Source organism: Motacilla alba, chromosome 19, assembly GCF_015832195.1.
Source record: "Motacilla alba alba isolate MOTALB_02 chromosome 19, Motacilla_alba_V1.0_pri, whole genome shotgun sequence".
Classification (NCBI taxonomy): Eukaryota; Metazoa; Chordata; class Aves; order Passeriformes; family Motacillidae; genus Motacilla; species Motacilla alba.
The window spans coordinates 2367281-2393638 of NC_052034.1; the positions used below are offsets into that span (position 1 = coordinate 2367281).

The 26358-nt window shown below is 41.7% G+C and overlaps 1 protein-coding gene across 3 annotated transcripts in view; it reads right to left on the reverse strand.

Annotated features, from left to right (window-relative positions):
• Positions 1-3936: 3936 nt before the first annotated feature.
• Positions 3937-26358, reverse strand: part of BRIP1 (BRCA1 interacting protein C-terminal helicase 1) — a 46931-nt gene continuing 24509 nt past the window's right edge. For 2 of the 3 annotated variants that reach the window (XM_038158219.1, XM_038158218.1), the window contains exons 15-20: positions 19406-19565; positions 18956-19077; positions 10103-10215; positions 8615-8697; positions 6186-6503; positions 3937-5496 (exon numbers count right to left, since the gene is read on the reverse strand). In XM_038158219.1, the coding sequence (XP_038014147.1) occupies positions 4646-5496; positions 6186-6503; positions 8615-8697; positions 10103-10215; positions 18956-19077; positions 19406-19565 (1647 nt within the window). In that variant the 3' untranslated portion in view covers positions 3937-4645. Of the gene's footprint in view, positions 5497-6185; positions 6556-6961; positions 8698-10102; positions 10216-18955; positions 19078-19405; positions 19566-26358 lie in introns of those variants that run through there. The other variant, XR_005259441.1, reaches the window with a different exon arrangement.

The window sequence follows — 26358 nt, forward strand, 5'->3', positions numbered from 1 at the left end:
TTGGCTGGAATTTATCAGTGAGAACTTACCTTTCACTGGCAGCTGATAAACCTTCAAAGTCTCTTTAAGGTGACCAAGACTCGCAGCGTCTGAGATGACCAACATCCCGTTATCATCTTCTGAAATGGGCCCTAGTTTACACTTACAATTATTAATGGATTCTTTGCTTCTTATATTGGCATTTCGGAAGAGTTTCCAGATTATTTGCAGTTCACTATTACTGTAGCAAGCTTTTCTCAAAATTCCTATAATTTAAGAAGTGGGGTGTAAGACTTACATACACACATGGTTTTGAATACAGTACTGTTCAACCGTGCTGCAAACTTTCCACATTTACAAGATGGGAATTTAGGCCCTGATCCAATACCCACTGCAGGCACTGAAAAGACTTCTATTGCTGTAAATGGCCCTTGGAAGAAGGCCTTATTTAAAATTTTTAATGTGTCCAAAAATTTACTTTTCAACAGATAATTTTCCCCTTGTTATTACTCCCAAATTGACCAGCGAGCTTGAATCCACTTTGAATAAAGCCATTTATTTTTAATTTTCACATTTTTTAACTTTCCTCAATCAACTGGCATCTGAGATTCAGCTGAAAGAATATAAAACTCCTTGCTGACAACAGCCACCCTGGTGAGAGCAGACAGTCTGAAGCCCAGAATGCTCCTCCTGAGCCCTGGGGTTCCATCTCCCAGGTTTGCACCAGAGATTTGATGATGCTGATAAATTCAGGGCGGGAATGAAAGGTTCCTGATGACATCACCCAAATCTTAAAGGTTCTTTTGGGAAAACAGGGAGGCAAGGAGGGACCTGGGCCTGCCCACTGTGGTTTTAATAGGTGCAGAATATGGAAAATCTCCCCCTGTCCCTCAGGCACAGGTTTGGTTTGCTGAAGGGGTTTGTCCTTTCTTGGTTTCATCAGATCCAGACAGTTTAAGCACCAAGCATCTCTAATTTGCATGTAACTGATGAGAATATCTTGTAATTAGGTCATTATCACAATGGCCCAGTGGCCTGAAGATCAAGCTTATTTAAAAAAAAAAAACAGAATTGCTGTTACTTTTATCAGCCTTTAGACATTCCCAAATTAAAGTGTCTCACAAAACCACAAAGAATTCCCAAAAGCAGCTCATCCCCACTTTGTACAACGTGTCACAACAGAACAAAACCAAATCAATAAAATACAAGGCAGGTTACACATTGAACAGCAGGGCCATTAATTCAGGCAGACTTTTGATAGCTCCATGCAAACATGCACTGGATTCACTGAGTTACTGTGCCAGGCTATTACCAAACTTCTCACATAAACTGGTAGCAAATTAACACCTAATCCCGAGAAGGAACAAACCCCAATGAATGGGCCACTATGCTCCAAATAATTCCTTCCAGCCTCCCATAATGGCAGGAGAAGTTGCCTTCAATTAACTCTCAAATATCAGATTTAAGCTGCAGACAGGTCAGTGTGGCAGGAGCCTGAATTAAGAAAGCTGCCAGAAAAAGAAATATTTTAAATAATTGTTCTTGTCACAACTCCCTTCTCTCCCCTCAAAGCTTTCTGCAGCTCTCAGAACTCATTCATCCAGATACCAAATCCAGTGGAGAAATGCCCCAACTATTCGAAAATATCCCTCCAGCATCCAAAACTGGGAAAGTAAAAGGGTGGATGAGAAATCCCATCCTTGCCAATGAAAGGACTGCTCTTACCCTGAGCTTTGGGCAGGAGTTCAGCTCCACAGACAGCACAGTGAAGTCCTTTCCTGCAAGGCTGGTTGTGAGCTTCCTTCTACCAAGGCAATGCACAAGTGCATGTAAATACTGGTTTGCATACAGGAACTATGCAGATTGAAGCATAGTTATTATACAGATAAATATATATATTTATATCTAAATAGAAATAAATTGCATCTATCCAAACTGCTGCAGAGAAACGCAGTACTTGGAATACTCCAGGAGTCTGGGTCGATGGTTATCATTTCTATTAGTTAATAACTCAATATACACCATGCTAACAATGTTTAGCTTCATTAAATAGAAAAATGTCATCTAAAATATGAGGGGTTTTATAGCCTGTAACACTGCAGGCTCTCAAATTGTTGGGAATTCTGCAAAGGAGCCTGGGATGGTTTGTGGTGGTTGGTTGGATGGTTTTTTGGGTGCCTTTGTGTTTCCCACGAGAAACAAAGGTATCTATTAAATGTGAGTAAACCAGAGCTCTGCAGATCAGGAAGAAACTATGGTGTTATTTCACTTGAAAAATGATATAATAAATTATTCTTAACTGCCTTGCACCCTAGCACTCAGCAGCCCCTCAGAACAGGTATTTAATCCATGGATGTGGTACCTTTCTCTCTCGGCAGGAGCCACTTTGCCTAAGGGCAGCTTTCCTTCTGCTGCATCTCCTCTGAACTTTCAATCCTTGAATAAATTCAAGATTTTGTTATTATTTTAGGCAACAGAGGTTATACTGAGCTATTCTATCAAAGTAGGAAAAGCTTTTTGAATATTTTAGCCTTGATAAATGTTATAAATCCAGATAAATAACTCTAGGAAATTCAGTATATTGACTTCCCTTCTATCTCAGCATTTAATTCTGAGAACTACCATCAATATATTACCCCTAACATATCAAACAGCACAGTTATTAAATAGAAAGACAAATTCAGAATGAGTTTGCACCAAAAGAAACAGTCCACCCCTTACTTTCCAAACGCAGCAGAACACAAAGGGGATTTATCCACCTGTGGATTTGTTTTTAGAGGACAGAAATTTTTGCCAGAATTCATAGTAACAAGTGCTGATGTTTCAATACATATTTTAGAACTAATGGTTAATTTGATATAAAGTTTAAATGGGTGTGACTAGACACAGAGCAGGCCCTGCCTTAAAGGATTTCTGATCAAAGGAAGAGGCACCACAAGCTCAAGAAAGGAACAATCTGCTCCAGATAAGGAAAAGGAGATGGATTTTCTTCTTTTTTTTCTTTGAATGTTATGGATTTAAAGACAGACAAATCTCCTGAAAGACAAATAAGAGGCTGTGGGCCACAGGCTGAGCAGACAAGTCACAAAGCTTAAGTGATTTCTGTGATCTGTTCAGACACACAAAATGCACAAAGGGGTTTGGTGCAGAAGATTTGCTCCAGGAAAACTGAGGATCAAGCCCAAGGACAGCTCCAGAGGCCAGGAACCCACAGGAACTTCAGCATTATTTCAGTAGAAATTAGGAATATTTCTCTTTAGATGTGTCAGAGGTTTCCAATACTGGTACCAACAGGAATTTATTTCAGTAGAAATTAGGAATATTTCTCTTTAGATGTGTCAGGTTTTCAATACTGATACCAACAGGAACTTCAGCATTATTTCAGTAGAAATTAGGAATATTTCTCTCTAGGTGTGTCAGAGGTTTGCAATACTGCAATTTCTGCCCTGTTAACTAAACCAAACCTGTCAGTGAAATCCAGGACAGCTAAACCAAGGAAACTTGGTTATCAATATTGCAAAAATTGAACCAAAAGCCTCATGCCAAATACTGCCAGTTGAAGAAATTCTAGTGTTCTTCCCATTCTTGCAAACAGTGTCCAATTTCATAAAGATGAATTTCTTTTATAAAGAAAGGGCACAATTTAAATCCTATTGATATGAGCATGTTCACAGCTCTGTAGGGATGGACTCAAAATGTTATTTAGATGAACTTGTATGGAAAATGACCAGTTAATAATTTCATTTCTACTCTCAAACAAAAAGTATCAACACCTATGAACCAATCTTGAGATGCAAAAATCCTTCCTCTTCACATGAATGTAGGAGGGCAATGAAGAATGTTTTCTTGAAAAGTTGGTATGTTTTATTACAGAAAAATCCTGGCTCTTTTCATTGCAGAAAATGAAAGAAACATTAAAATACTTTAAAAAAATAGACTGGGCAAGATTCAAGGACCTTTGTGTACAATTTACATTTATATGTTACACGTAAAAAGTGCTTGTAGGACATAGAAATGAGAACAGGTTTTGACACGAATAAACACAGACCCCAACCAACTGAAATGAGATCCTCTCACAAAAGGAAAACTTAAAGAAATCTCCAATTTTTCTCTGAAGAAGCTTCTCATCTTCATCAAATATCAAAATGTGCACAGCTCCTGCAGGACATCTTGATGTAAGAAACTGGAAGGAACCAAAGTACTGGAGAATATCCCTGTTTTGGTGTTTAGGCTCAATCTGTCTATGACTTGATCTGCAAAGCTGCTGTTCTACATGTTTTACTAAAGAACCCCAATCTAACAAATGCAGAAATCCATAATTTGGTTATATGGGTGTTTGGCTTCCTGAGGAAAAACCCAATTATTTGACTGTATTTACTGGTGGATTAATTAAATCTGTCATGGACAAACCAATAATTGCAGGTCAGATCCTACTTGGGTTTCTATTCAGAATTTCCAGACATGATGTCCTCCAGCCATGAAGTCAGGATGAAGAATCTTCATCCTATCCCTAGAAAACTGCCCGTGGCAAAACTCCCCCAGGGAAAACCCCAAAGATACGATGGGAAATGGAGCCTGAGGGAAGCTTTTGTTCCATGAGGACAAGCAAGGTGCAGCTGCCCCGTGGTGTTTTGAGGGCTGCCCACCACAATTCCCACAGAAGCTGTCACCAGGTGCCACTATTGCCCAGCAGGAAGGATGACACACCTTTTTTTCGGGATCTGGAGAGGCTGATTTTCCTTTTAGGGGTGTCCATCTCCTGAGCTCCTCCCTGCTCTGCTCCTGCTGCAGCTGCCACCCCTAGAGCACCAACTGCACTGTCCCTGCTCCTCACATCTTCCACGGTTCCACGGGGACTCCTGCCAGCCTCAGCTTCTGCGCTCCCATTCTGGGTTTCTGAGGTGCTGGTGGCAAAAGGATCAGCAGGGACTGAGGAGTTCCCACATCCCACCCAATTCCCAGTGCTACAACAGGCTGGGACTGGGGGCTCAGCTCTCTGCTCCTCCGGGTCTGCATCATCATAGAGTTCTGGGGTGAAGTAAATGCTTTCATCCTCCTCCTCATCCTCATTTAATGCTGAAGGCTCAGCTCTCCCTGCTGCTGAGGGGAACTCCCTGCAGGGCTCAGCTGGAAGCTGGAGCTTACCAGGATGTCCTTCAGCACCTGGGGCCTCAGCACTCTGAACTGAACAATGAGTTGTTTCCAAACATGATTTTGGTCCATTTGGTTTATGTTCTGCAATTAATGATGATTGGCATTGATTGAAATGATCAATAAGGTCACTGGGCCCATTCACATGCTCCTGGCTGCTGCCTGCTGTGGCCCTGCAGTTCTGGGCTACAGGGGTTGAAGTCAGGGGTTCAGAGCAGCAATTCTCCTCCACAACATCAGCAGTGCTCCAACCATTCATTTTTTCTCTCTCTGTTTTGACTGCTGCCACTTTGGGGGTGCAGTCCATACGTTTCCTTCTCTGTTTTACATGGTGAGAATGGCTCTCTACATCAACTTTCTGGTCACCTGTGACAAATCACAAAACATAAATTAATTGTATCTGATTTACAGCATGTTTAGCACAGCAGAATTAGCACTGTTTTAGAAGGTTTACAGTGATTTTACAACACGCATTAAAAACAACAATACAAACAAAAGCCCAGATGAAATAAGTGTCTTTGCACATGAATTGTCTTCATTAAATCAATAGATTAACAGGCACATAAAGTAGAGTATGACTGGATTTGAAATTTGTAATCTTTATTATTGTGCTCTTTCTTGATTGAAATGAAATCAGAACCTTTTCTAAAATTTAGGGATGGATTTTACTCGTGAAGCTGGAACTAGAGGAGATCACACGGGAAGTGTCTCACATCAATGCCTAAACAGCAGATGTAGCTTGAACCAGGGCTCAACTTGCAATGATGCTAATCTTGATGTGTTTCAAATACATTTTAAATTATCTTCATAGCGCTCAATGGAAAAAGAAATTAAAATGAAAAGAGTCTTGATTGTACTATAAACTCATCAAAGATTACTCCTTTAAGACAACCAGATGGAAGGAGAATTAATTTCAGTCTGTTGAGCACAGCTCCTCCACATTTGTGAATAATTATCATTTTCCATGATAGCACTTCTGTAATTTTAAAAAACGTTTGTTTCCTCCAAAAAAGATTCAAGTCCCCATTTGAAATTGCCAGTGGAAAGGAACATACTTGGTCTCACTGCTGCCATGCTGTCACTTGGCCGATCCCGTGCTGGGGGATGAACTGAGCTGATGCTTGCAGTAAAGTGAACTTCCGAGCCCACGTTTTGCTCCTGACTTTTAGCAGGAACATCAGGGGACGGAGGAGTGCTGGCCTCTTGCTGAGAGCCCTGTGAGAGGTGCCCGGGCAGTGCAGGGAGCTCTGAGCTGGGCTCTGAGGAAGGCTCCCCACCCCCCTGGTTGCGGAGGGCGAAGGCGCGCAGGGACTGCAGGGCGCTGCCGAAAGCGCCGTGGTGCTGCACCTGCTGCCGGATCCACTTGGACAGCCCTGGGGAACACAAAAACACCTCACTCCAAAACAACAGCACCTCCGGGGGCAGCTCCCAGCCCAAACAGACCCCAACGTGGAGCAGCTCCACGGGCACCTCACAGCCCAAACACACCCCAACGTGGAGCACCTCCAGGGGCATCTCACAGCCCAAACACACCCCAACATGGAGCACCTCCATGGGCATCTCACAGCCCAAACACACCCCAACGTGGAGCAGCTCCAGGGGCATCTCACAGCCCAAACATACCCCAACGTGGAGCACCTCCACAGGCACCTCACAGCCCCAAACACACCCCAACATGGAGCACCTCCACGGGCACCTCACAGCCCAAACACACCCCAACGTGTAGCAGCTCCACGGGCATCTCACAGCCCAAACACACCCCAACGTGGAGCACCTCCATGGGCATCTCACAGCCCAAACACACCCCAACGTGGAGCAGCTCCACGGGCACCTCACAGCCCAAACACACCCCAACGTGGAGCAGCTCCAGGGGCATCTCACAGCCCAAACACACCCCAACGTGGAGCAGCTCCACGGGCACCTCACAGCCCAAACACACCCCAACGTGGAGCAGAGAGAAACACAACCTTCCCAGGCACGGTGAGAAGATCAGAGGAAAGAATGAGAAGCAATTCTTATCTGCAGCCGCTGCTCCTGGTGTTGAGAGCATGAGCAGCGTGCTGTGGGGACTGCTCACCAAGGGTGGTTTGTTTATTAATTAATTAATTAGCCACTGGAGATGTGTTTGAAGTAAAGGACCAATGAGGTCCACCTGTATCTAACAGTCCATAAAAGAACAATGGATCAATAATAAAGAATTATTGATCAACCTTCATACATGAGATCTGTGTTAATTATTGATCAACCTTCATACATGAAATCTGTGCTAATTATTGATCAACCTTCTGTAATACAGGGAGTCTATGCTAATTGTTACCTGGCCAGGGGCCTGTATGGTACCCTAAGAGTGCAAATATTTCTGTGTAGGTACAGTCTCAAAGGTTTCAAGAATTTGCTCATGAAGCTACAACAATTCCTCCTTTCCAGGGCTAGGAACTTGATTTATTGAATGGCAGTATTCTGATAAGCAAACTAAAAAGATCTTTCTTTTTCTATTAAAAGCCTTTCCCTTTTTCACTACTCTTCTTTATAGGTTCAAACTGCTGCCTTGCATAAACATCATTATGTTTTCTTGTTGCCTGGCTGTTCATTCTGCTTGTTACCATGAATTATTTAAAGTGGCTTACACAGAGTGCAGCTATTTATTATCATATTAAAAGGATCTGATAAAAATTTGAATAAAATGAAGCTTTTTACAACTTTGTGTCAGATTAAGTAATAGTATCTCAAAGAATCACAACTGTTCTACAACTACAGGTTTTATAATAACCTGCTCCTATCAAAATAATCAAAATATTAAATATAAGATGTCTTGAGCAGAACAGCTTTTCAGATTATATTGGAGCACACAGGGGTCAAGTAAAAACTGACTGCCTCGATTTCAGAAAATGTTTTTGAACCCATTTAAATATTCTTTGAATATCATTTAGAAAAACAAAACAAAAAACCCAAACCCACAACAGAGTCCTTCACTCTTCTGTGAAGTTTTACTTTTTAGAGAAAGAAATCTTACCAAGTGTTGAACATACGGATTATTTGTGCTCCTATGTGAATTTCTAGTGTTTCCTTCAGTAATTTCAAAGTATTTTTAGTACATCCAGAAGGAGCTGGACTCAAGTGCAGCAGCTGAGCTCCACCTGCTGACTAAGCCCAGCATGGGCTGGTGAGCTCAGCTCTGCCCAGCAAAAAGGGCAGGAACAAAGGTGAAAACACATTCCTAAGCAGTTTATTTTCTAATTCTTATTTTTTCAAAGGTTGTGTGCACGATCTGTTTTATTTCACCTGCGTTTATTTCTACTCAGTATAAAACTCCAAACAGAAACCTCTCGTTGTATGTTGAATATTCAGCAGTTCAATGTCCCATGGTTGAGGCACGTTCTGACCCTTCCTACTCACCTGTATTTGCACAGCCACATTTCTGTAATTCAGAGTTTTCAGTATTTTTCAACATTAGGAGTTTCCCCAGAAGATTTTTACCTCTTACCAGTTATGTATTTATTGGGGTTCTTCCTGAAGCGGTCGTCAACTAAAATGAGAGCCCCCCAGTCATTCCTGTGCCTTATACACCTAAAAGTGAGGGGAAAAAAAGAGTATTTATGTAATTAGAGGGCACACAGCAAAAATCTGTGGGAATTAGGAACCAGGGATTGCTCTGAGTCAGCTGGAATATGCAAAATTCTACAGGAGGTGCTCTTCTACTGGATGCACCAAAAATCATTATGGATGTCATGGAAGCTTCATTTTCCTTCAGCTGCTGAATGGACATGAAAAGAGCTAAATTAAAAATAAAGCACACAAATATTCAACAGCCAATCAAACCACATAATTTATTTTCCACTCTTAACTGGGCAGTGTAAATATTACAGAGCTTCCTGCCAGCGTGGTGGAATGTTCTGGTTTGATCAAAATCCTTCCCCACATCTCAGGTTAGCAAGGGCTTTGGCTCGTGGTTTGATAAGGAATTTGTACCTTTATGTCAGAATGGAAACCTATTCTCTCCATTTTAGACCATCCAAATAATAAATTAAACAATAAGTAACTGTCACTAAAACTTGATTTAAGTTCGAGCTGATTTATTTCACTAGTGGTATTCCACAACTGGGAGCTTTCTTAACCTATTTGAATGAATGCCCTTTGATTCCAAAGAGGAATTAAGAAATCAGGCTGTAACGACAAGAGTCCACAAGGAGATTTCCTAATGCTACAAGTTCTCTCAATTTTCTCTCTAAGCCTGCATTTATGTCATCACATTTGCATTAGGACTAATTCCAATCAGAAGAGTTTTCCAGCTGATGTTTCTGTGGCTCTGTGGCCATGACAGATGCACAGCACCTACAGCAGATATGGATGACAGCTCTAATCTTTATTTATATGATAAATTTTGTTGAAGGAGGATGAATTAATTCTACCTTGTTAATAACATTTGGGGGAATTTTTCCATCTAGGAAATGGAAGCTACACCACTTCTTCTAAATCTGGGAAGAGATCAGTGAGCACAATAATTGAATTGACCTTTTGCAAAGGTCTGAAAAACCCCACTGCTATTTCTCCCTTTCAAAAATACTTGTAGGCTAAATATCAAACAACTGTTCTGAGCCCACTGAGAGTGTGAACAATTAGTGCATTGGAAAAGTCCTAAGGATCTTCATTTGCTTTAAAGCTCAAGAAATATTTGTCTCTGTCTGTGCTTTTTAAATTTTTTTTCCTGTGTTTCTGGACTATGAGCAATAAAACTTGGACTAAACTGAAGCGGGTTCTGAATGTAAAACAAAATCTCTGAATTATAACAATGCACAACAGGCCGAAAAGCAGAGAATTGTCAGCACAGAGCAGCTCAAGAGACAAAATTTGCAATATGAGAGGTCTGGCCCTACTTACCCCTTTGTGCTAAAAGTGGAGAATAAATCCTTAAAGATCTCCCTAAAAAAAAAAGTTCTATAAATTTATATAGTTTTAGTTATGTTTATCTCACCTTCCCAGGGCTTGGTTGAGAGCTCTGTAAGCTTGAATTTCATACCACTGGCTCCCTGATAAAAGGCCTCTTGTACTTTTGTGCTGGTCATTGTACTTCCTCTTTAATTCAACCTAAGAAGGAAACCATAAAATATTTGGTCTATTAATGCTGTTGAAAAGGAGATATTCTAAAAGAAAACAAGCAAACATTGATTAAATAAGAGAATACATAAATTGTGCTTCGGTGTTTCAACTCGTAGTTTGTACACTAACCAATTCTGGCTTCTGAAATTGCCCTTAGCTGTGATCTGTTCCAAGAATTCAAATGTATTGACATGAGCACCACACACTCATCCAAAGCCCTGTGCCAGTGAGAGAAGGATAAACTGTTCAGACAGGTGAAAAAACCCCAAACCAGGTACAGGTAGATGGATTCCAAACCCCAGATTTATTGCTGTGCCAAAAGGAAATGCCCCACTGGAGCTCTCCCTTTATCACCAAAGCCACTCCTCATCCCCAGCTGGGACCAGACCCTGCTCTTCCCCAGTGAGGCTTCAGCAAATCCAACTTTTCCTCCTCGACAGAAGCTGCAAAAGAGCTCTGGGGACAGAGGGGCCTCTGCCAAGGAGCAGGAGTCAGTGACACCGAGCAAAATCCCCAGCTTGGCATCACCTCCTGAGGTCTGGAAATGTTTCACTGCAGAGCATGGGGAGATCAGGCAGGAAAAAAGATGTTCCCCTTTTAAAAACACACTCCTGATGCTTCAGAACCTGGAATGAACTGCCCAGGAAATCCCCTTCCCAATCAGGATAACCACACACAGTGCCTGCTCTGAATTGGAACAATTTGCATTAGAACATGATTTATATAAAAAGGGTTTTATTATTATTTTTATTATTATTATTATTCAGCCAGGGGAACTGGCTATTTTTTAAACAAGCCTAAAACTACACCAAAAAGGGTCTTTCTGTTGCTCTTTTGTACAGTATTAACCTTTCTAAACTGACAAGTGAAAGGACACGCTTCAGGAGAGAAAACAGCAGACTTCTAACCTCTTCTGACAGGTAACTTTCAAGTTGCATTTGGATAAGAAATTTTATTTTATGTACTTATGCCCTTTAAATTGCCTGTCAAATTTACAAATTCAATCTTTACAGCCAGAAAGCAAATTCAGTTTGATTTCACAGATTTAATATTTGCTCCAGTCACTCAGAATTTACTGACTGGCATGTGAGGTTTCCTTTTTAATTTTCCAAACAGAAGATGATTTTCCCTGAATGGTCTATGAACATTAAACCATTCCTTAAAAAGGAACTTGGCTTCTTCTGTGCATTTCTACAAACTGAAATACTACCTGGAGAAAGAAAAGGGTACTGCTCACCTCTGGAAATGAGGAATGGTGATGGAAAAGTTCACTGAAGCCTTTAAAACATAACCATTGACAATATTCTCCTGTGTGTCTTTTGCACTTGTCTTCCAGTGCTGGTCAGATTTATAACAATTTATTTTTTGGAAGAATTGTGTTAGCAGTAAGATTATGGCCATTTGGAGCTAGTGGAGGTCTGCCAGCCCCTCACTTGGCAGCAGACTGTGCAAACAGTGGTGGGATGAGTGCTCCTGTGCCTTATGCTGAAAAATGACATTTTTAAATACCTGCACAAACTCACTGGAGTAGCAGCAAAATGCAAACCAGTCAGATCATCTCAATAAAATACATTACTTCCACATTCTTCTACCACATCTCAGTGTTATCAAGCTTACTGCTTGTATGCACACCACCAATGGCATTTCATTGCTCAAATTATTTAACCTCCATTTTTTAATATGAAACCCCATGAGTTTGGGGGGGTTTAATCCCAATGCCTTGCTCCAAGGGTGTAACACATCTCTAAAACTTCCTTCTCTTAATTTTAGAAGAGCTACCAGAAAAGAAGCGTTCTGTTTTCTCCCTGCAGTGCTCCTGCCTGAGCAGAGATGCGAGTTCAGTTTGCAGGGGGAGGCTGAGCAGGTAAAAGGCCAGGGCCTGTCATTTTCATGCAATCAGAATCTATTTCATTGTGGACCTGCTGCATTCCCCCCCATCAATTCCACGCCAGATTCAAGCTGACATGTTACATATGTGAAAAAGCCAGTGCCTCCTGCTAGCAAATATCCACAACGTGCAGGAAAGCACAGGCTAGGAGGGATTAGTTAAAATGTCAAAAGACAGCCTTTTACTTTTACCTGCTCATCCTTAAAAACATCCTCCCAGCTCTGGGGCAGGATTTGCAGACAAAGAGCTGCACAAGGCCCCTGGCAAGCTCTGCCATCCTGTAGCTGTCACCCAGATTAGGCTTTGATCTGTCTGGGAGGTCACGGGCACAGCCACGCTCACTCCGAGCTCCCCACGTTCCACCTGCAAACCTCTCCTGCTTTTAAAGCTTAATTACTCTGACATCTTTCACTCTGCAACATTAACTGGGAAACAGCAGCGAAAAAAGATAAATGCCATGAACAATTTTTTTTTTAAAGGATTGGCAAGATACTTGGAGGCAGTTTGTGCTACCACTCAAGTGTATTTTTCAAACAGAATTAGCAATAGAGGTTTTTCTCCAATGACAACAACATTAAATGACATTTGTTACATTAGATTTTAAAAGAAGTTACCCGTGGTGATATTCCTTCACATGAAGAAACTCAGACTTATTCAGGATATAAATTGATTTATACTGTGTTGACCATGGATTGTATGAGTTAGTTCACAGCACAAAGCTGAGAAGAGGAACTCAAAAACTACAGCTTGGTTTTGACCCCCAAAATAAACCTGCAAATTCACACACAGAACCTGCAGCCTTGCAGCAACACAGCAGGCTGAGCCAGGTTTATTCAGAATGAACAAACAGTATTTAACAGCAAGGTATGCAAACATCAATCTATGATGGACTAATTATTTCTAAAGAAAAATCAATCCCAGTGCTGTACACTGATTTATCAGTGCCAGTACCTCGACAGGAAGGCTGAATGGGATGAGCCCATTTGTTAATTTTGTGCAATTTAAATCAGCAAAATGAACTGTGTTTGGGTTTACTTCATCTGCCAAAGTTTTGAGGGGTATTTTTATATTTTACTTCACTGAACCAAATACAAACTTTGCTTTTTAAGAACAAATAAAAGCAACAGTTTATAATTCTTTCGTTTGACAAGTCAGGCCTGTTCTTTGATAGGACATCCCCTCACAAACATCTCCAACTGCCTCCTCTTTGCTCTGGGGGGTTAAAGGAAGAGAGGAGAGCTGGAAAAGGCCAGTAAAGCTGGGCCTGTGTCCCTGCACGGACAGGTGCAGGTGGCACATCCACACCTGCATCAGCTCGTGTCCTTCCCCCCCAGCACTTTCCTCCATGGAAAGAAAAACCAGAAAATGGATAGAAACATTTTCTGCCATTCCACTAACTTGTTTCTCTGGTTTTATGAGAGGAAAAATAGTAATGAAAGCAAAGACATTGCTCACATCATCCAAAATTTTTTTTCAAGTTACATTCATGTTTAACATCTACTAATTCCCCACGTCTTAAAAACAAACAAGCAGAAAAAATACCAGGTGGCCACTGCTCTCTTCCATCCCAAAAAAGACATAAAAATGTTTTTTAAGCAAATCTCCTGTCCTAAAAATCTCATGTGTCCACTTAGAGTCTCTCTTCCACCTGAAACAGCAATAATTAGAATTTTTCAGGAACTCTTGCCATCTACTTTCCTCCTGACCAATGCCAAGGAACCATAAAAGTTTGTGAGCGCAGGAAAGTTAAAACATGAAAACCCGTTTCTTTTCTTTGACATCTGAACATTCTTAAATAGAAGCAGCCCTGAACAGTGCAGCATTTCACTCACTTCAAAAGCAGCAACAAGGGCTGGGAGGTTTAACACAAATAATGCACATGTAGAGGCCTGGGTGAGTCACTGAACAAGCTTCAAACATCCTCACCCCTCCCAGACCCACTCCCAGCCATGGCTGAACACAATATTCCCATTTATTAGCCACAGGAAAAAGGTATTATGGCAGGATTTTATCTTTAAATGTTGCAAGCATTCCAAGCGCAGTGTTAATAATAAATAATGTGGAATAAGCAAATGCTTGTTAGCTGAATTTTACCAAACTAGATTCTGTCAATTACAATAATTTATTAAGGTCATTCTAACGAGTTCATAGAACTAAATAAGGTCACTAGACACAAATATAACACTTTCATTTTCACATATAAATACTGCATTTCTTTATAAAGCAGCAACAACCCTCCAAACTGCCAGTGAGACTTGATCAATATTTGTGCTGCTCAATTATCAGCAGGATGGTGTTACACAGAAATTGCTCAGGTGACCTTTTCTGCCTGAAAATTTCTGCGTGCACTAATCAAAGTTGCCTTCCTTGGATAACACTGAATAAAAAAGGGAAGCATTCCAGATCTCAGACTTGCTCTGTCTCACAGGGCACATGGCAATACATTGGGATTGAACAGCGCAGTGTGAACGGGGCTATAATCAAAACTACAGAGTTACTGAGACAGAAAAAATGGCACAATAACACAGTGCAAGGGATGTTTCCCAGCTCTGGTTAAGCATAATAATAATTTAAATTAAATGTTAAAATAACAATAATTTTCTTAGAAATCTTGCTTTTCCTAGAATGTTGTAAATAAGAAATGAATTTTCCCAGCAATCACGTAGCACAAGATTCTTTCTCCTTTCAAGGGACACAAAGAATATAGGCTTAAAAACTGCCACAAGAACTAGAAATTCAATACTGAAACACATCATAACTCTGAAATGATAGAAATATCTCAATTTGTTGAGATAGGAGAAGTGGAAACTTCAGCCAAAGAGCTGCAAAATTTTTGTATCATTAAATTACATAAAGCCCAGAAAACTGGAATTGAAGTGATGATTTCCTTGGTGTTAGAAGTGATGACACCGGAAAGAATAAAGGAGATATTGCCCCCACGGCAGCCCTGGGAAATAATTCCCATCAAAGGCAAACTCCAGCAATGCCCCTGCTCCCAACTCCCACCTCAGTGAGTTTATTTGCCTCTGCTGATGTGACAGAGTTTGACTTTCTGCCTTTTCTGCTGTGTTTTGGTCAAGCTCTGCTGGCTGTTCCAGGATGAATTCACTCTCCTGCAGCAGGATCAAAAGCAGCTGGAGAGGTGGAAGTGCAGAAAAGCTCTCTGGGCAGTGCCTGCACTGCAGAGCTGCCCATTATCAACATTTCGGAGCGAGCTCTCTCTCTTCAGCTCCCCGAGGTAAGAACAGTAAATTATGCCTTGAACTAAACAAGTCACACTTGGCTCCAAAATCAGATTTTCCTACCTCTACTTTCAGGTCCCAGAGGTAGGCAGAGGAAATCCTGGTCACAGCCAAAGAAGTCATTTTTGGCTCTGAAATCAATTTTCCTGCTTTACTGGAGCCAAACTCTACCATCGAGAGCACCAGAGCTTTGAGCAATCCTTGAACATTTTCTTTTATATTATTTTGTTTTAGCAACCTGATTCTTCAGCAATATGAAACCCTTTGCAATAACACAGAATTAGGGGGTTGGCCTCTTTTTTCAATCAGTTTTGTTTATAATCAGGTCCTACTTCTGAGCCTGAATCATTTCTTTCTCCCTAACCCTGACAAAGTGGTTTAGACTCTTCTCTTTGTGAAAAGCAGCGAACCTAAGATACAAGATGCCTAAAAATGTTGAAGTGAAACTAAATTATTATCTTTAAAGCCTCCCCAGAAATTACTGTAAGTTATAAAAGCACACAGTTACTGAAGGAATTCCAATGTTTGCCATTTAATACCAGGATTTGTGGCATATACTTAGCACAAACATATGGAAAAACTAAAATTGGATATTATTCATCATACTTGACAATGAGTCTTTTGCCCAAGATTGATGTCTGGATCCAAAATGCTACACTTCAAAATATCTAAGAGAAGTTAATTAACAGTATGTTAGCATCAGATAACACATCTGTGGGATTATCCATCTCTTGCTGTCACATTATTTATGTTCTCTAATATTACAGCTCAATCAAGTTACAAATCATAAAACATATTTAGAAAGCAGGTTGATCACAGACAAGTCATATTAGTGGAGATGAGCCAACATCAAACTGCCAGCGTGAAATATTGCTCTCCAAAGGTCCAATCCCACAAACCCTGCTGGCTGTGCTCAGTCCTGGCAGTATTAAAGGGATTACTCACACAAGTAAAAGCTCTGTGCAGGAGTAAGGGGTTATGGAATTGAGGCTTAAGAGGACTTTTATTAACCCAAAAAGCAGACATTCAAGTGTTTTTTCATGTAGAAGCCCAGCACTTTTTAGTGATTTAAACCAATCCCAGAGCATTTAATTCATGGCTATTCCAAGGGAATTGTTAATCACTTGCATTTCCTATTTTGAAAGGAATGTCATGATCAATCTTCTTATCAGTTTCCTCCTCTGGTGGCTCTGCTGAGCACCTATTGCTGTGTGAGAGCCACAGATGCACCATTTTCTGTCCCAGTCCAACCTGGCCCGTGCCACTGTGCTTTGAATTTTGTGTCTGCTGAAAACTCGAGGTTCTCCCCAGAAGTTCCAGGCTTTACCCAGTTTTCTGCTTCACCCACAAAATCTAAAGAAACACCAACCAAATGGCGTGTAACTATTCTCTAAACTTCAACTGTTTCATTTGGGAATTCCAACTCCTTTCCTGAGCTGAAAAAGATGTTTAATCTTCCAAATTCCTTTTATATTTCTACAAAGATACTAAAAACCTTCTTCAGAGTGACCCTCCTTCGCTTCATCCTTCTTGCAAGTCAGCTGGTAAAAAAAATGAGCATTAATCCAGAATTGTTGGGGATCTGACAACCCTAAAGCCTTGAGCAAAACGAAACTCTGTTCAATATAAAGACATTTAAAATAAAAGCCATTTCCACCAGCATCCTGCAAGGAGCTGTGCCATGCAGCAGCTCTGCAGATCTCATGCTGAGAGACTGGTGCCTGCCCTGCTCTCATCCAGAATTGATCACTGCAGAGCTTTGGGCATTCCCATCTCCAAACAGACACTCAGACCTTGAGCTGCTTGCAATTTGGCAGCTACTGTTTCCAGCTCTACTGAAAAATTTAGAGGTTTTCTTCAGTCTAATTAAAGAAAATAGTTCAACAGAACACTGATTTTAAAATACAGTTATCAGAAATGGGCTGTAGTGCCTGTGATCCTGTTACTTGAAATATTTGGTTGACCTCAAGGTAAAATCTAACCATAATCCACTGTGAAGATAATTCACCCATAACACATTTTATTCAACCTAATTTTGTATCATTTAGAACCCAAACCCATTGATTTTCAGGAAATCATTTGGCATTAATTGTAAAGTTCCAGCCATACAACAAAGGATTTCCTAAATACCTTGTCAGCACATGCCCCAAACCCCAGCATTTCTAACTCCAGAAAGGAGGCTGAGGACTCCCAAAATGTGAATTTTTACACTACAGTGGAGTGCATTGTATTTCAGAAGGACAAAGAATGTTGTGGCTGAGTAAGTGCTCCAAGGAATTCTGCAAACATTGGAAGAACTGCACTAACACAGCCTCCCTGGCCCTTGTAGGATGTGGTTTTTCCCAGCAAGGCTGGAATTAGGCACATGCTGCAGACAACAAAGAAGCCTTTGCTTGTTCACTTAAGCTCAGAACACATCTCTCAAACCAAAGCTGAGTCTGTTTGGCCTTTCAAGAGCAAACCTATGATTTTCTTGTTTGATTTGGCACGAGTGAGAACCAGAACCCAGCTGCTCCTGGTATTTATTTATTCTGTGTTCCTTCACTTTGTTTCTTGGCTTCACAGAGCAGTCCCAAAAGCTCTCGAAGGAACACACAGGACAGGGCAGTGACAGTGACTGGCAGCAGTGGCAGCACCTCGGTGGCACAGACCCCCAGGAAGAAGTGGTGGTACAAACTACCCAATAAGAAACCTTTTCTTCAGTAAGCAGAAAGCCTAGGAAAATACTTTTCTATATTTATTGGCTTTCTTTTCCTTTCAGCTCTGCAGTGCCTCCTCTAATGGAACATCATCTCTCTGTCACACAAGCCCTGCTCAAGTCAAAAGGAAGGAAGTGTTGAGGTGGGCAATTACACAGCAGTGCAACAGGATGCTGCTTTCACCACCTCCTGAAAAACACAAATAGTTTCAGATTTATTTAACTGCGGCCATTTCCAAATGCTATTTTTACAAGGGGCTTACAAGTTTTTGCCTAAACTTACACGAAGCTTGAATATTCCAAATAGTGCTGTCCTCGGTATCCAGGAAGAGTTTATGTTGTGTCATAAATTCATGTTCAAAACTGCAAGCTAATAAAGCAGCACAAGCTGGGAAAAAGTTTCCAGTTCCACTCTGTGCTGAAGTGGGACAAATAATGACACTGAAGAGGGCAATGGGATTAGAAAGGTGAGACAGTGCAAGCAGTGAGACATACACAGTTACACTGTAAAATAATAACATAATTAAACACTCCTTATCTTTCCACCTGTTTGCTGCAATAACCAGCCTTATTTAAAGCAGTATTAAAAGTTTTTATTTGCTGCAATACCCTGCATTTTTTAAAGCAGTGCTCCACCTCTTACCTGCGCAAGGTCAAAGAACTCAAATGGGATGGAGAGAAGTTCAAAGGTAAACAGAGAGAAAAGATATTTTGTGCATATTTAGTTTTGAAGACAACATAAAAATCTATTTTGTGCACGTTTAGTGTTTTGAAGATGCCATAAAAATCTATTTTGGGCATATTTAGTGTTTTGAAGGTGCCATAAAAATCTGTTTGGGGCATATTTAGTGTTTTGAAGGTGCCATAAAAATGCAGTCCAGCTCTGCAGTGATGTCCTACCTGCAGGTCCCTGACGTTTGGGAAGGGGATTCCGATGGTCACGACTGCCCTGGCGTTCTCATCGCAGAAATCCAGCCCCTCACTGACCTTCCCTCTGCACACAGCTATCAGGAGAGCCCCATCTGCGACAGCACAGCAACACTCAGCATGAGGGAGAAGGAGAAACCCACACCAAAACCTTTTAAAGAACTCAATATAATGTAATACACTGGCTGGAAAGGGTGAGTGGCTGCAGAAACAGAGACTCATTAGAGGGATGAGATGAACTCCACTTTGATCAATAATATTCTGATTTTGACCATCAAATAGCAAAATAATTTTACACTATATAATACAGGGGTAATTAATTATGAAAGAACAATGTGTATCTACGACAGAATGTTGAATGTTAAACCTTGAATTTTACTTGAAGAGCCTGCATCAACTGTTTTGAATGGCTGGCAAATGTACCTTTTTCTCCTTTACATTTGATTGCATCATAGTAGATTTTCAGCAGCTCATCAAAGTCACTCTTGGCCCCTCCCTGGGGCTCTGCAATGACTGTTTTAACATCCTCCAGGCTCCTCCACAAGCCAGTGTGCATCCAACGATCCTTTAGCTTGTCCAGCATCTGCAGACCAACAGAAAAATCCATGTCAACCACTTGAACTGCTCAAACAAAGCACACGGAGACATTTCTTTTAGTGAAGTTATATTATTCAGTTTTTGTATTTGTAAATGCAAGTTTTCCTACCATGCATGGAACTTCAGCTGGGCAGCCCTTGAGAAACAGTGGGGGCACTTATTTTGCTAATCAGAAATCAAGCAGATGTTTGAGTTGTCAAAGCAAAACTCTAAATCCAGGACAGCGGCCATCAAAGAGCATCTTGTGTTATTGCTCAAAGTAGAGGAATGTCATCCAAATAAAAAAATAGAAGTTATATGTTTTTTTGATTACTAGGTAAGATTAGAAATAAATTCCAAATTAATTTGAAACAAGCCTTGCATCTTAAATTTCCAGAACTTTTCAATACTTGAAAATTTACATAGAGAAGTTGGGGGAGGAAATTTTGATGTAGGATTTATCAGTCTCCTCTGCTTCTTGAAGAGCCCCTCAGCTTTGTTACACCTCCCAAATTCTGAACAGTGCACACCTCACTCCAAGTCAGAACACATTCAAATAAACTTGTCCTACTTTTAATGCAAATAGTGAAAATGCTGCTTTACAGAAATCAGAGTTTAAAATTAGCACAGAACCTGAAGTCAGCTGCGTGGGGTTGATTTAGCAAATGCATCAACTTCTACATTGAATTTTATCAAGTCAGGGAGCAAAAAAGTCCCTCCCTGAGCTGCACAGTGCTGCCTTTGAGAGAAGGGCAAGGCAAGCAACACCTGCAGGGTGAACCAAGGAGCTCTGGGTCAATGGACAGAATGAAATCCTTTATTTCACCCTTTTGCTGCTCGGTGATCTTTAGTGTGTTACCGACTCTGTGCAGCTCATACATGAGATTTCAACTCACAGATTCTGCAGGAAGGGCTGTGCTCTGTGTCTGCACTTCCCTCCACTCCCCTCCTGAAGACTTTTCCATATTTTGCTCCAGGCTGCACAAACTGCTCCATCTGGAAGCTGCACTTGCCCTGCTTCATTCCTCCAAAAGCCACAGCATCCCTCCACGCAGCCCACTTGTTTCCAGTGCACTCCAGCCAAGATCCCAGGACCTTGAATGGGTGATTGTTACAAAAATAATCTGTCCCGTGTCCAAATCCACAGTTCAGTGCTACACTGAAGCAGAACTAATGACAACTAATTGTTGTCACATTTCAGAATTTATAGGAAACTGGTTACAAGGCCCTTTGCATTTTTCATGTCCTCAGCATTAGAGATCTGGACTCATTCTCTGACATGAAGAATTTGGATGGGTTCCTCACAAGAGGGGACAAATGCTGTTATTTCACATTTTCCCTGATTTGTCCCAGCCTCTGCTCGGGGAATTACTCTTGCTTTACTACTGATGTGACACCGTTAGCAAGCAAGCACAGAGAGAGTAAGTGATGAGTAGTAGGAACAGTTTCCCCCACACACAGCTGTAGCTGCAGAATAAATCATCTCTGCTAAATGTGTCTGTCCTCCTGTCTGGCCCCTTCCCTCCCAGCATCCTGTCTGTAATCTCTTTTTCTATAAAGGTTGTAATCCTGTGACTGAGCAATGAGCGTCCATCTTGCCATCCCAGCCTGCCACTGCAGCCCCAGTTCTTGGATGTGATGTGGAGATAATTCTGGGAAAGCAAAGACTCAAGCACATTACGGCTCTAAGTACATCCATTTGGGATCTGCCAGGGACTGTAACATCATTAACTGCCCAGATTTCATTCCTGCTCCTGTGCAGCTGGGGCTGCCTGGGCCCCACTCAGCAATCCCTGCTGAGCTGGCTCCTGGCACTGCCAGGCATGCCAAGGGCAGCCCAGGGAGAGAACGCTTGGGTAGAGCTCCATTTCACTCCTACATTCATAAAACCATCCAGGTTTTGACTTCCAAGGGTCACTCACCCCTGATGTTCTCCTCTCCTCTTGTTCCCCCCAGCGGTATTTCTCCCCAGCACACCCCTAGGAAGTGTTCTTGCCAGAAGGGCAAGATTCCTCACAGACATTCCTTAATCCCTCAATTCCACTGCATTTCTCTCGTATTTGAAAGAAGTAAAATTTCTATTCAGAACTGCAAAGATGGCAGGAGAAAACCTTTATCCAAATTCTTAAGATCTTTTCTCTTGGTGGGTTCCCCAGCCCCTCCAGGCAAGTCTCTGTTGGACCAAGCTTCAGCTCTCTTGTCCCATTGACAGCACCCATCACAACAAAAATCTGTGATTCTGATGGAAATGTGGGAATTATTTATGAAACCTTTGGCAAGAACGGAACAATTCATTTAATTCACACAACAGCTATTACCTCTTCCATTAATGGAGTTTGCTAGATATGGAAACTTTCCTTGTATCCACAAAAACACAGGACCCATGGCTTGGACAGACACTAAAACAACAAGAATGATGGAGCTGACTGAATACAAATAAATAAAATATAGAACACACACATGCCTCAGAAGAGCCAGGAACCAAGTGCGGGTTACTCATAAAAAATTATTTCACTTTGGGTTGGAAAAGTGCAAATGGGAGCAAGATCTAATGCCAGGAATCACAGGAAGGAACCATTAATGCCCCCAGTCAGTCACTCCTCCCACCCCAGGGAATAATAGCTCCTGCACTGGAAGGCAGCCTGTGTATATTTTATTAAATCCCTTAAAAATGGATTCTCAAATGGTTTATTAACAAATGGTCTTCCTCCAAGAGAGCAGAAAATCTTGTTAGAAAGAATCTGTCATCTTCCCATGCACTGAGGGATGTTTACTGGGACAGCTTTTCCCTTGTATTCCTGTCTGCAATTCAAAGACACCTGTAAGCTCTGATCCATAAAAACTTGGGGCTCGGGGTGTAGCTCTACCATCCATCTCTGCCAGCATTCCCTCTTGAAGAGTTTTTGGAGTGTTCTGGAAGTTTGGGGATGGGGAGAGCTGTTTTCTCCTTCCATTATGCTGCACTCCTCCCATGTGTGCCCACAAAGGAGCAGCTTTGCCCTTTTCCATTTGCTGCTTTGTTTTATCAGAGCCAAAAATCACATTAGGGGGCTCCCAGGTCATGAAGCAAACCCAGAGATTTGTTTAATGTATTTCAGCCCAAGGCAAGTTGATTGTAATTTCCACCACTGGATCAAACTTGGGGAGTTAACTTCAGGTTGGTGGGGCAGTGCTTTTCCTGCAGGATCCATCACCCCCTGACAGGGAGTTGTGGAGAAGAAAATAGCTGAGAAAAGAGGAGGTCTAACAGAAAAATTCTGTCTTATTTAACTCTTTTCCTGCTAATTACTTTCCATAAAACATTCCTGAAATATTTTAGCATTGATTCACGTCATGAACGGATCACACCTTGTCAGCAGAGAAAAAAGGTATCACAGAAATAATCAAAAGTGCTTGGGGAAGCAACAAAACACCCAAAAATATCCAAGGATGCTCCAGAGCAGTACAGGACAAAAAGGAAAATGACCTAAGAAGCATCTGACAGCAGAGTAAAACAGCTCTAACTTTACTGGGTAGTTTAACAACTCTTAACGATTTCAAAGTAATTATCATTGCAATTGAACTGTGTCCTTGTGCACCTGTAAAACTACAAGCTGTCTCATTTCCCCACATTTACAGAACAACTGGAGAAAAGTTATTTCAAGGTGAACAAAACTTACACAAATATCTTGTAACCCTTCTTAAAAAACTGCCATTATACCCCAAAAAACCTGCCATTATACCCAAAATAACCCCACTCCTCCCAACTCTGCTTTTTTTAATCTTGGCTCTGTGTAATGATACGAAGTTGCACTTTTTGTTGTTATTCAAATATTCAGGAAGTTGGAGGGGAGAAAGGGAAGAGCCATTAGGTTTTTCTTAATAAAAATCACAGTATTGGCACCACCGTTAGTGCAAAAAGTCTGAGCTCCCCAAGGGAGCAGCATTGATCTAAAAGCCTTTTCCCTGTGTTTGCTCCCAGGATTTTCTTTGTGAATAAGCACTGCTTCAAATCCAAGCGTGTCTCCAGCGGGCTGGAAACGTGTTTGAGGGGTCAAACAGAAGTTCTACAGGCAGGCAGGCAGCACACAACTCCAGAGATGCCAACAGGAGCTGGGGCACCAGGAGCTGAGCTGGCCCAGCCTGGACACCCTGCAGGAGAACTTCTGGGAGAACCAGGGGGCTCTGCTGCAGCTGGGAATGAAAGGGGGGGACTGGCACTGAGAGGGAGCCCCTGGCACTGAGAGGGAGGGACTGAAACTGAGAGGGAGCCCCTGGCACTGAGAGGGAGCCCCTGGCACTGAGAGGGAGCCCCTGGCACTGAGAGGGAGGGACTGAAACTGAGAGGGAGCCCCTGGCACTGAGAGGGAGGGACTGAAACTGAGAGGGAGCCCCTGGCACTGAGAGGGAAGGCCCTGGCACTGAGAGGGAGCCCCTGGCACTGAGAGGGAGGGACTGAAACTGAGAGGGAGCCCCTGGCACTGAGAGGGAGGGACTGAAACTGAGAGGGAGCCCCTGGCACTGAGAGGGAGCCCCTGGCACTGAGAGGGAGCCCCTGGCACTGAGAGGGAGCCCCTGGCACTGAGAGGGAAGGCCCTGGCACTGAGAGGGAAGGCCCTGGCACAGAATAGGACTCTCATCTCCCCCACCAACATGGAGAGTGGCCCAGAGACCCCCAGTGCTGCTCCAACCGTTGCTCTGCAGTGTTTGTATCTGGCCAAAAAAACAGCAGGTATCACCAAAGCTACCTTTGCTGGCACAACCAAACAAAGAGGCTTTTTTCCTTTTTTTTTTTTTAACTCTGAAAACCCTTAAATTCAGAGAGACTGTGGAGAAGAAATCCACTTCCCCTGCTCTGTTACAAAATGTCTCCCACCATTTGGGCCGCCTGCAAAAAAGCCAAGCACAGGTTGTTTTGTATCACAGAACAAATCAGCCTCCACCTGCTTCAGCTGCCTCCTCTGCTCCTTTCACTGAAAAGAAATATAAAAATGAAAAAACCCCATCCACTCTGACAGGTCCTTCTGCAATTTGAAGCTGGTAGGTAGAGGACATCATATTTTCCACTGGAGCAATCTCTGCTGATCCAAGGCCCAGGTGTTTTTCCCATGGCTCTGATTCCAGAGGTACTGCATTCCCTGACAAACCTTCCAGCAGCACATCTGCTGACTCAGCTGCTTTCCCCCAGCTGGAAGCTTTTGTTCCAATCCCTCTGGAATCCCTCTTTTGTTCCAATCCCTCTGGTCCCAGGAGAATCACCTGGATCGATGTTCTACTGCCATTATGAAAGGATGGAACTGTCCCTATAGTAGTGATAATCCTAAAACATATCCAGACATTAAATCAGGGCATTGCTTAAACAAAGTGGCCTTAAATTCCTGTTATTTCAAAGGAACCCTGGAGAGAGGATCTGGCCAGACTTCACCCACTTTTTTGGTATTACAGGTTCCTATTAAATTAATTTCTTCAATGATTAAGGTGGTTTGGAAAAGTAGAGAATTAGCAGAAGTTATTTGAGAGTTCTTGAATTAAAATCTTTGCCAAAACTTGGTACCAAATGACCCAGAATCCTACAGGCAACTGGGCTCCAGGAATATTGGAACTCTTCAGTTTGGGGAAAAAAAGAAGAGTTTACAAAGAATTTACCAGTGTGGGGTCACGGGATCACTAATTTATTCCATTTGCACCTTTAGTTAAAAAACAAACAAAGCAACCCCAAACCAAAGCCAACAACAGCAACAACAACAACAAAAAAAGGGCCTTTGAGGTTAAAAGTGAACAGAAAGGAAACAACAGAAGGAAGAAAGGAAACAGGAATGAAATGGGAATAAAAGATTGAAGGGACAAGAACAAACTGCCTGGAAGGATTGGTGTGAAAGGAAACTTGACTTTCCTTCCAAACACAGGAGGGAAAATATTTGGGCTAACTATGCAATAAACTCTAAGGTCCATTATGGCAATCTCTGAAATCACTTTTTAACAGTTCTAGGGTGCTGTTCCAAGCAGCACCATGAAAAGCACAATGTCCCTCAACCAGAGCAAAGAGACAAAGCAAAGCAAGCAAAGAAACCCAACCACATTTATCAAAATCACCAGAATTATTCCACACTTTGAGAAGGGCCAGAAGAATATTCATTCACCTCTGGGCCACAAGTCACTTACCCAGCTGGCAGAAATAATCTACATTTCACCTTTTCTTCTTCTTAATCACCCCACACACTTTTTCAAAAGGTCATTTTAATCATGTTTTTCACCAAAAAAAAAAAGAGAAAAGCCTCAGTTTTGCTCAAGACCCAGACATTTGCACTGCTCTGGGCTGGGACTCCAGCAGCCAAGAATAACTGAGGCCATTGAATTATTTAAAGCAGTTGTTTGCACTCAATTAGATTTTCATGAAAGGTTAAGCAAGAAACTGATTCACAGCCCCTCCTCATGTTTATGGGAGGGTTTTAACACAGGAAAAGGTATTTAAAATTCATTCATTTGAATGACCGAGCCAATGCAAAAATATAAACTTTTTTTTCACTAAAAAAGGTATTTTAAACTTCAAATTTCATTTTCTCAGCTTCCAATTCCAACAGATTTAATTTCAAGAGAATGTGAAAATATCTGTGCCAAAATATTTCATTTTTTAGGTACAATTTACTTTTAAAATACAGTTTTAAATTCTCACTGTTAATAGGAAACTGGAGAGAAATATTAAACACCCATATAAATGCACATGCACAGGGTAATTTTGTCTTCATGAACCAAAAATAAATTGATTTCATGCAGCATTTGAATGGAAACAGGCCACATAAGGATGTTATTCTTATCAAGGA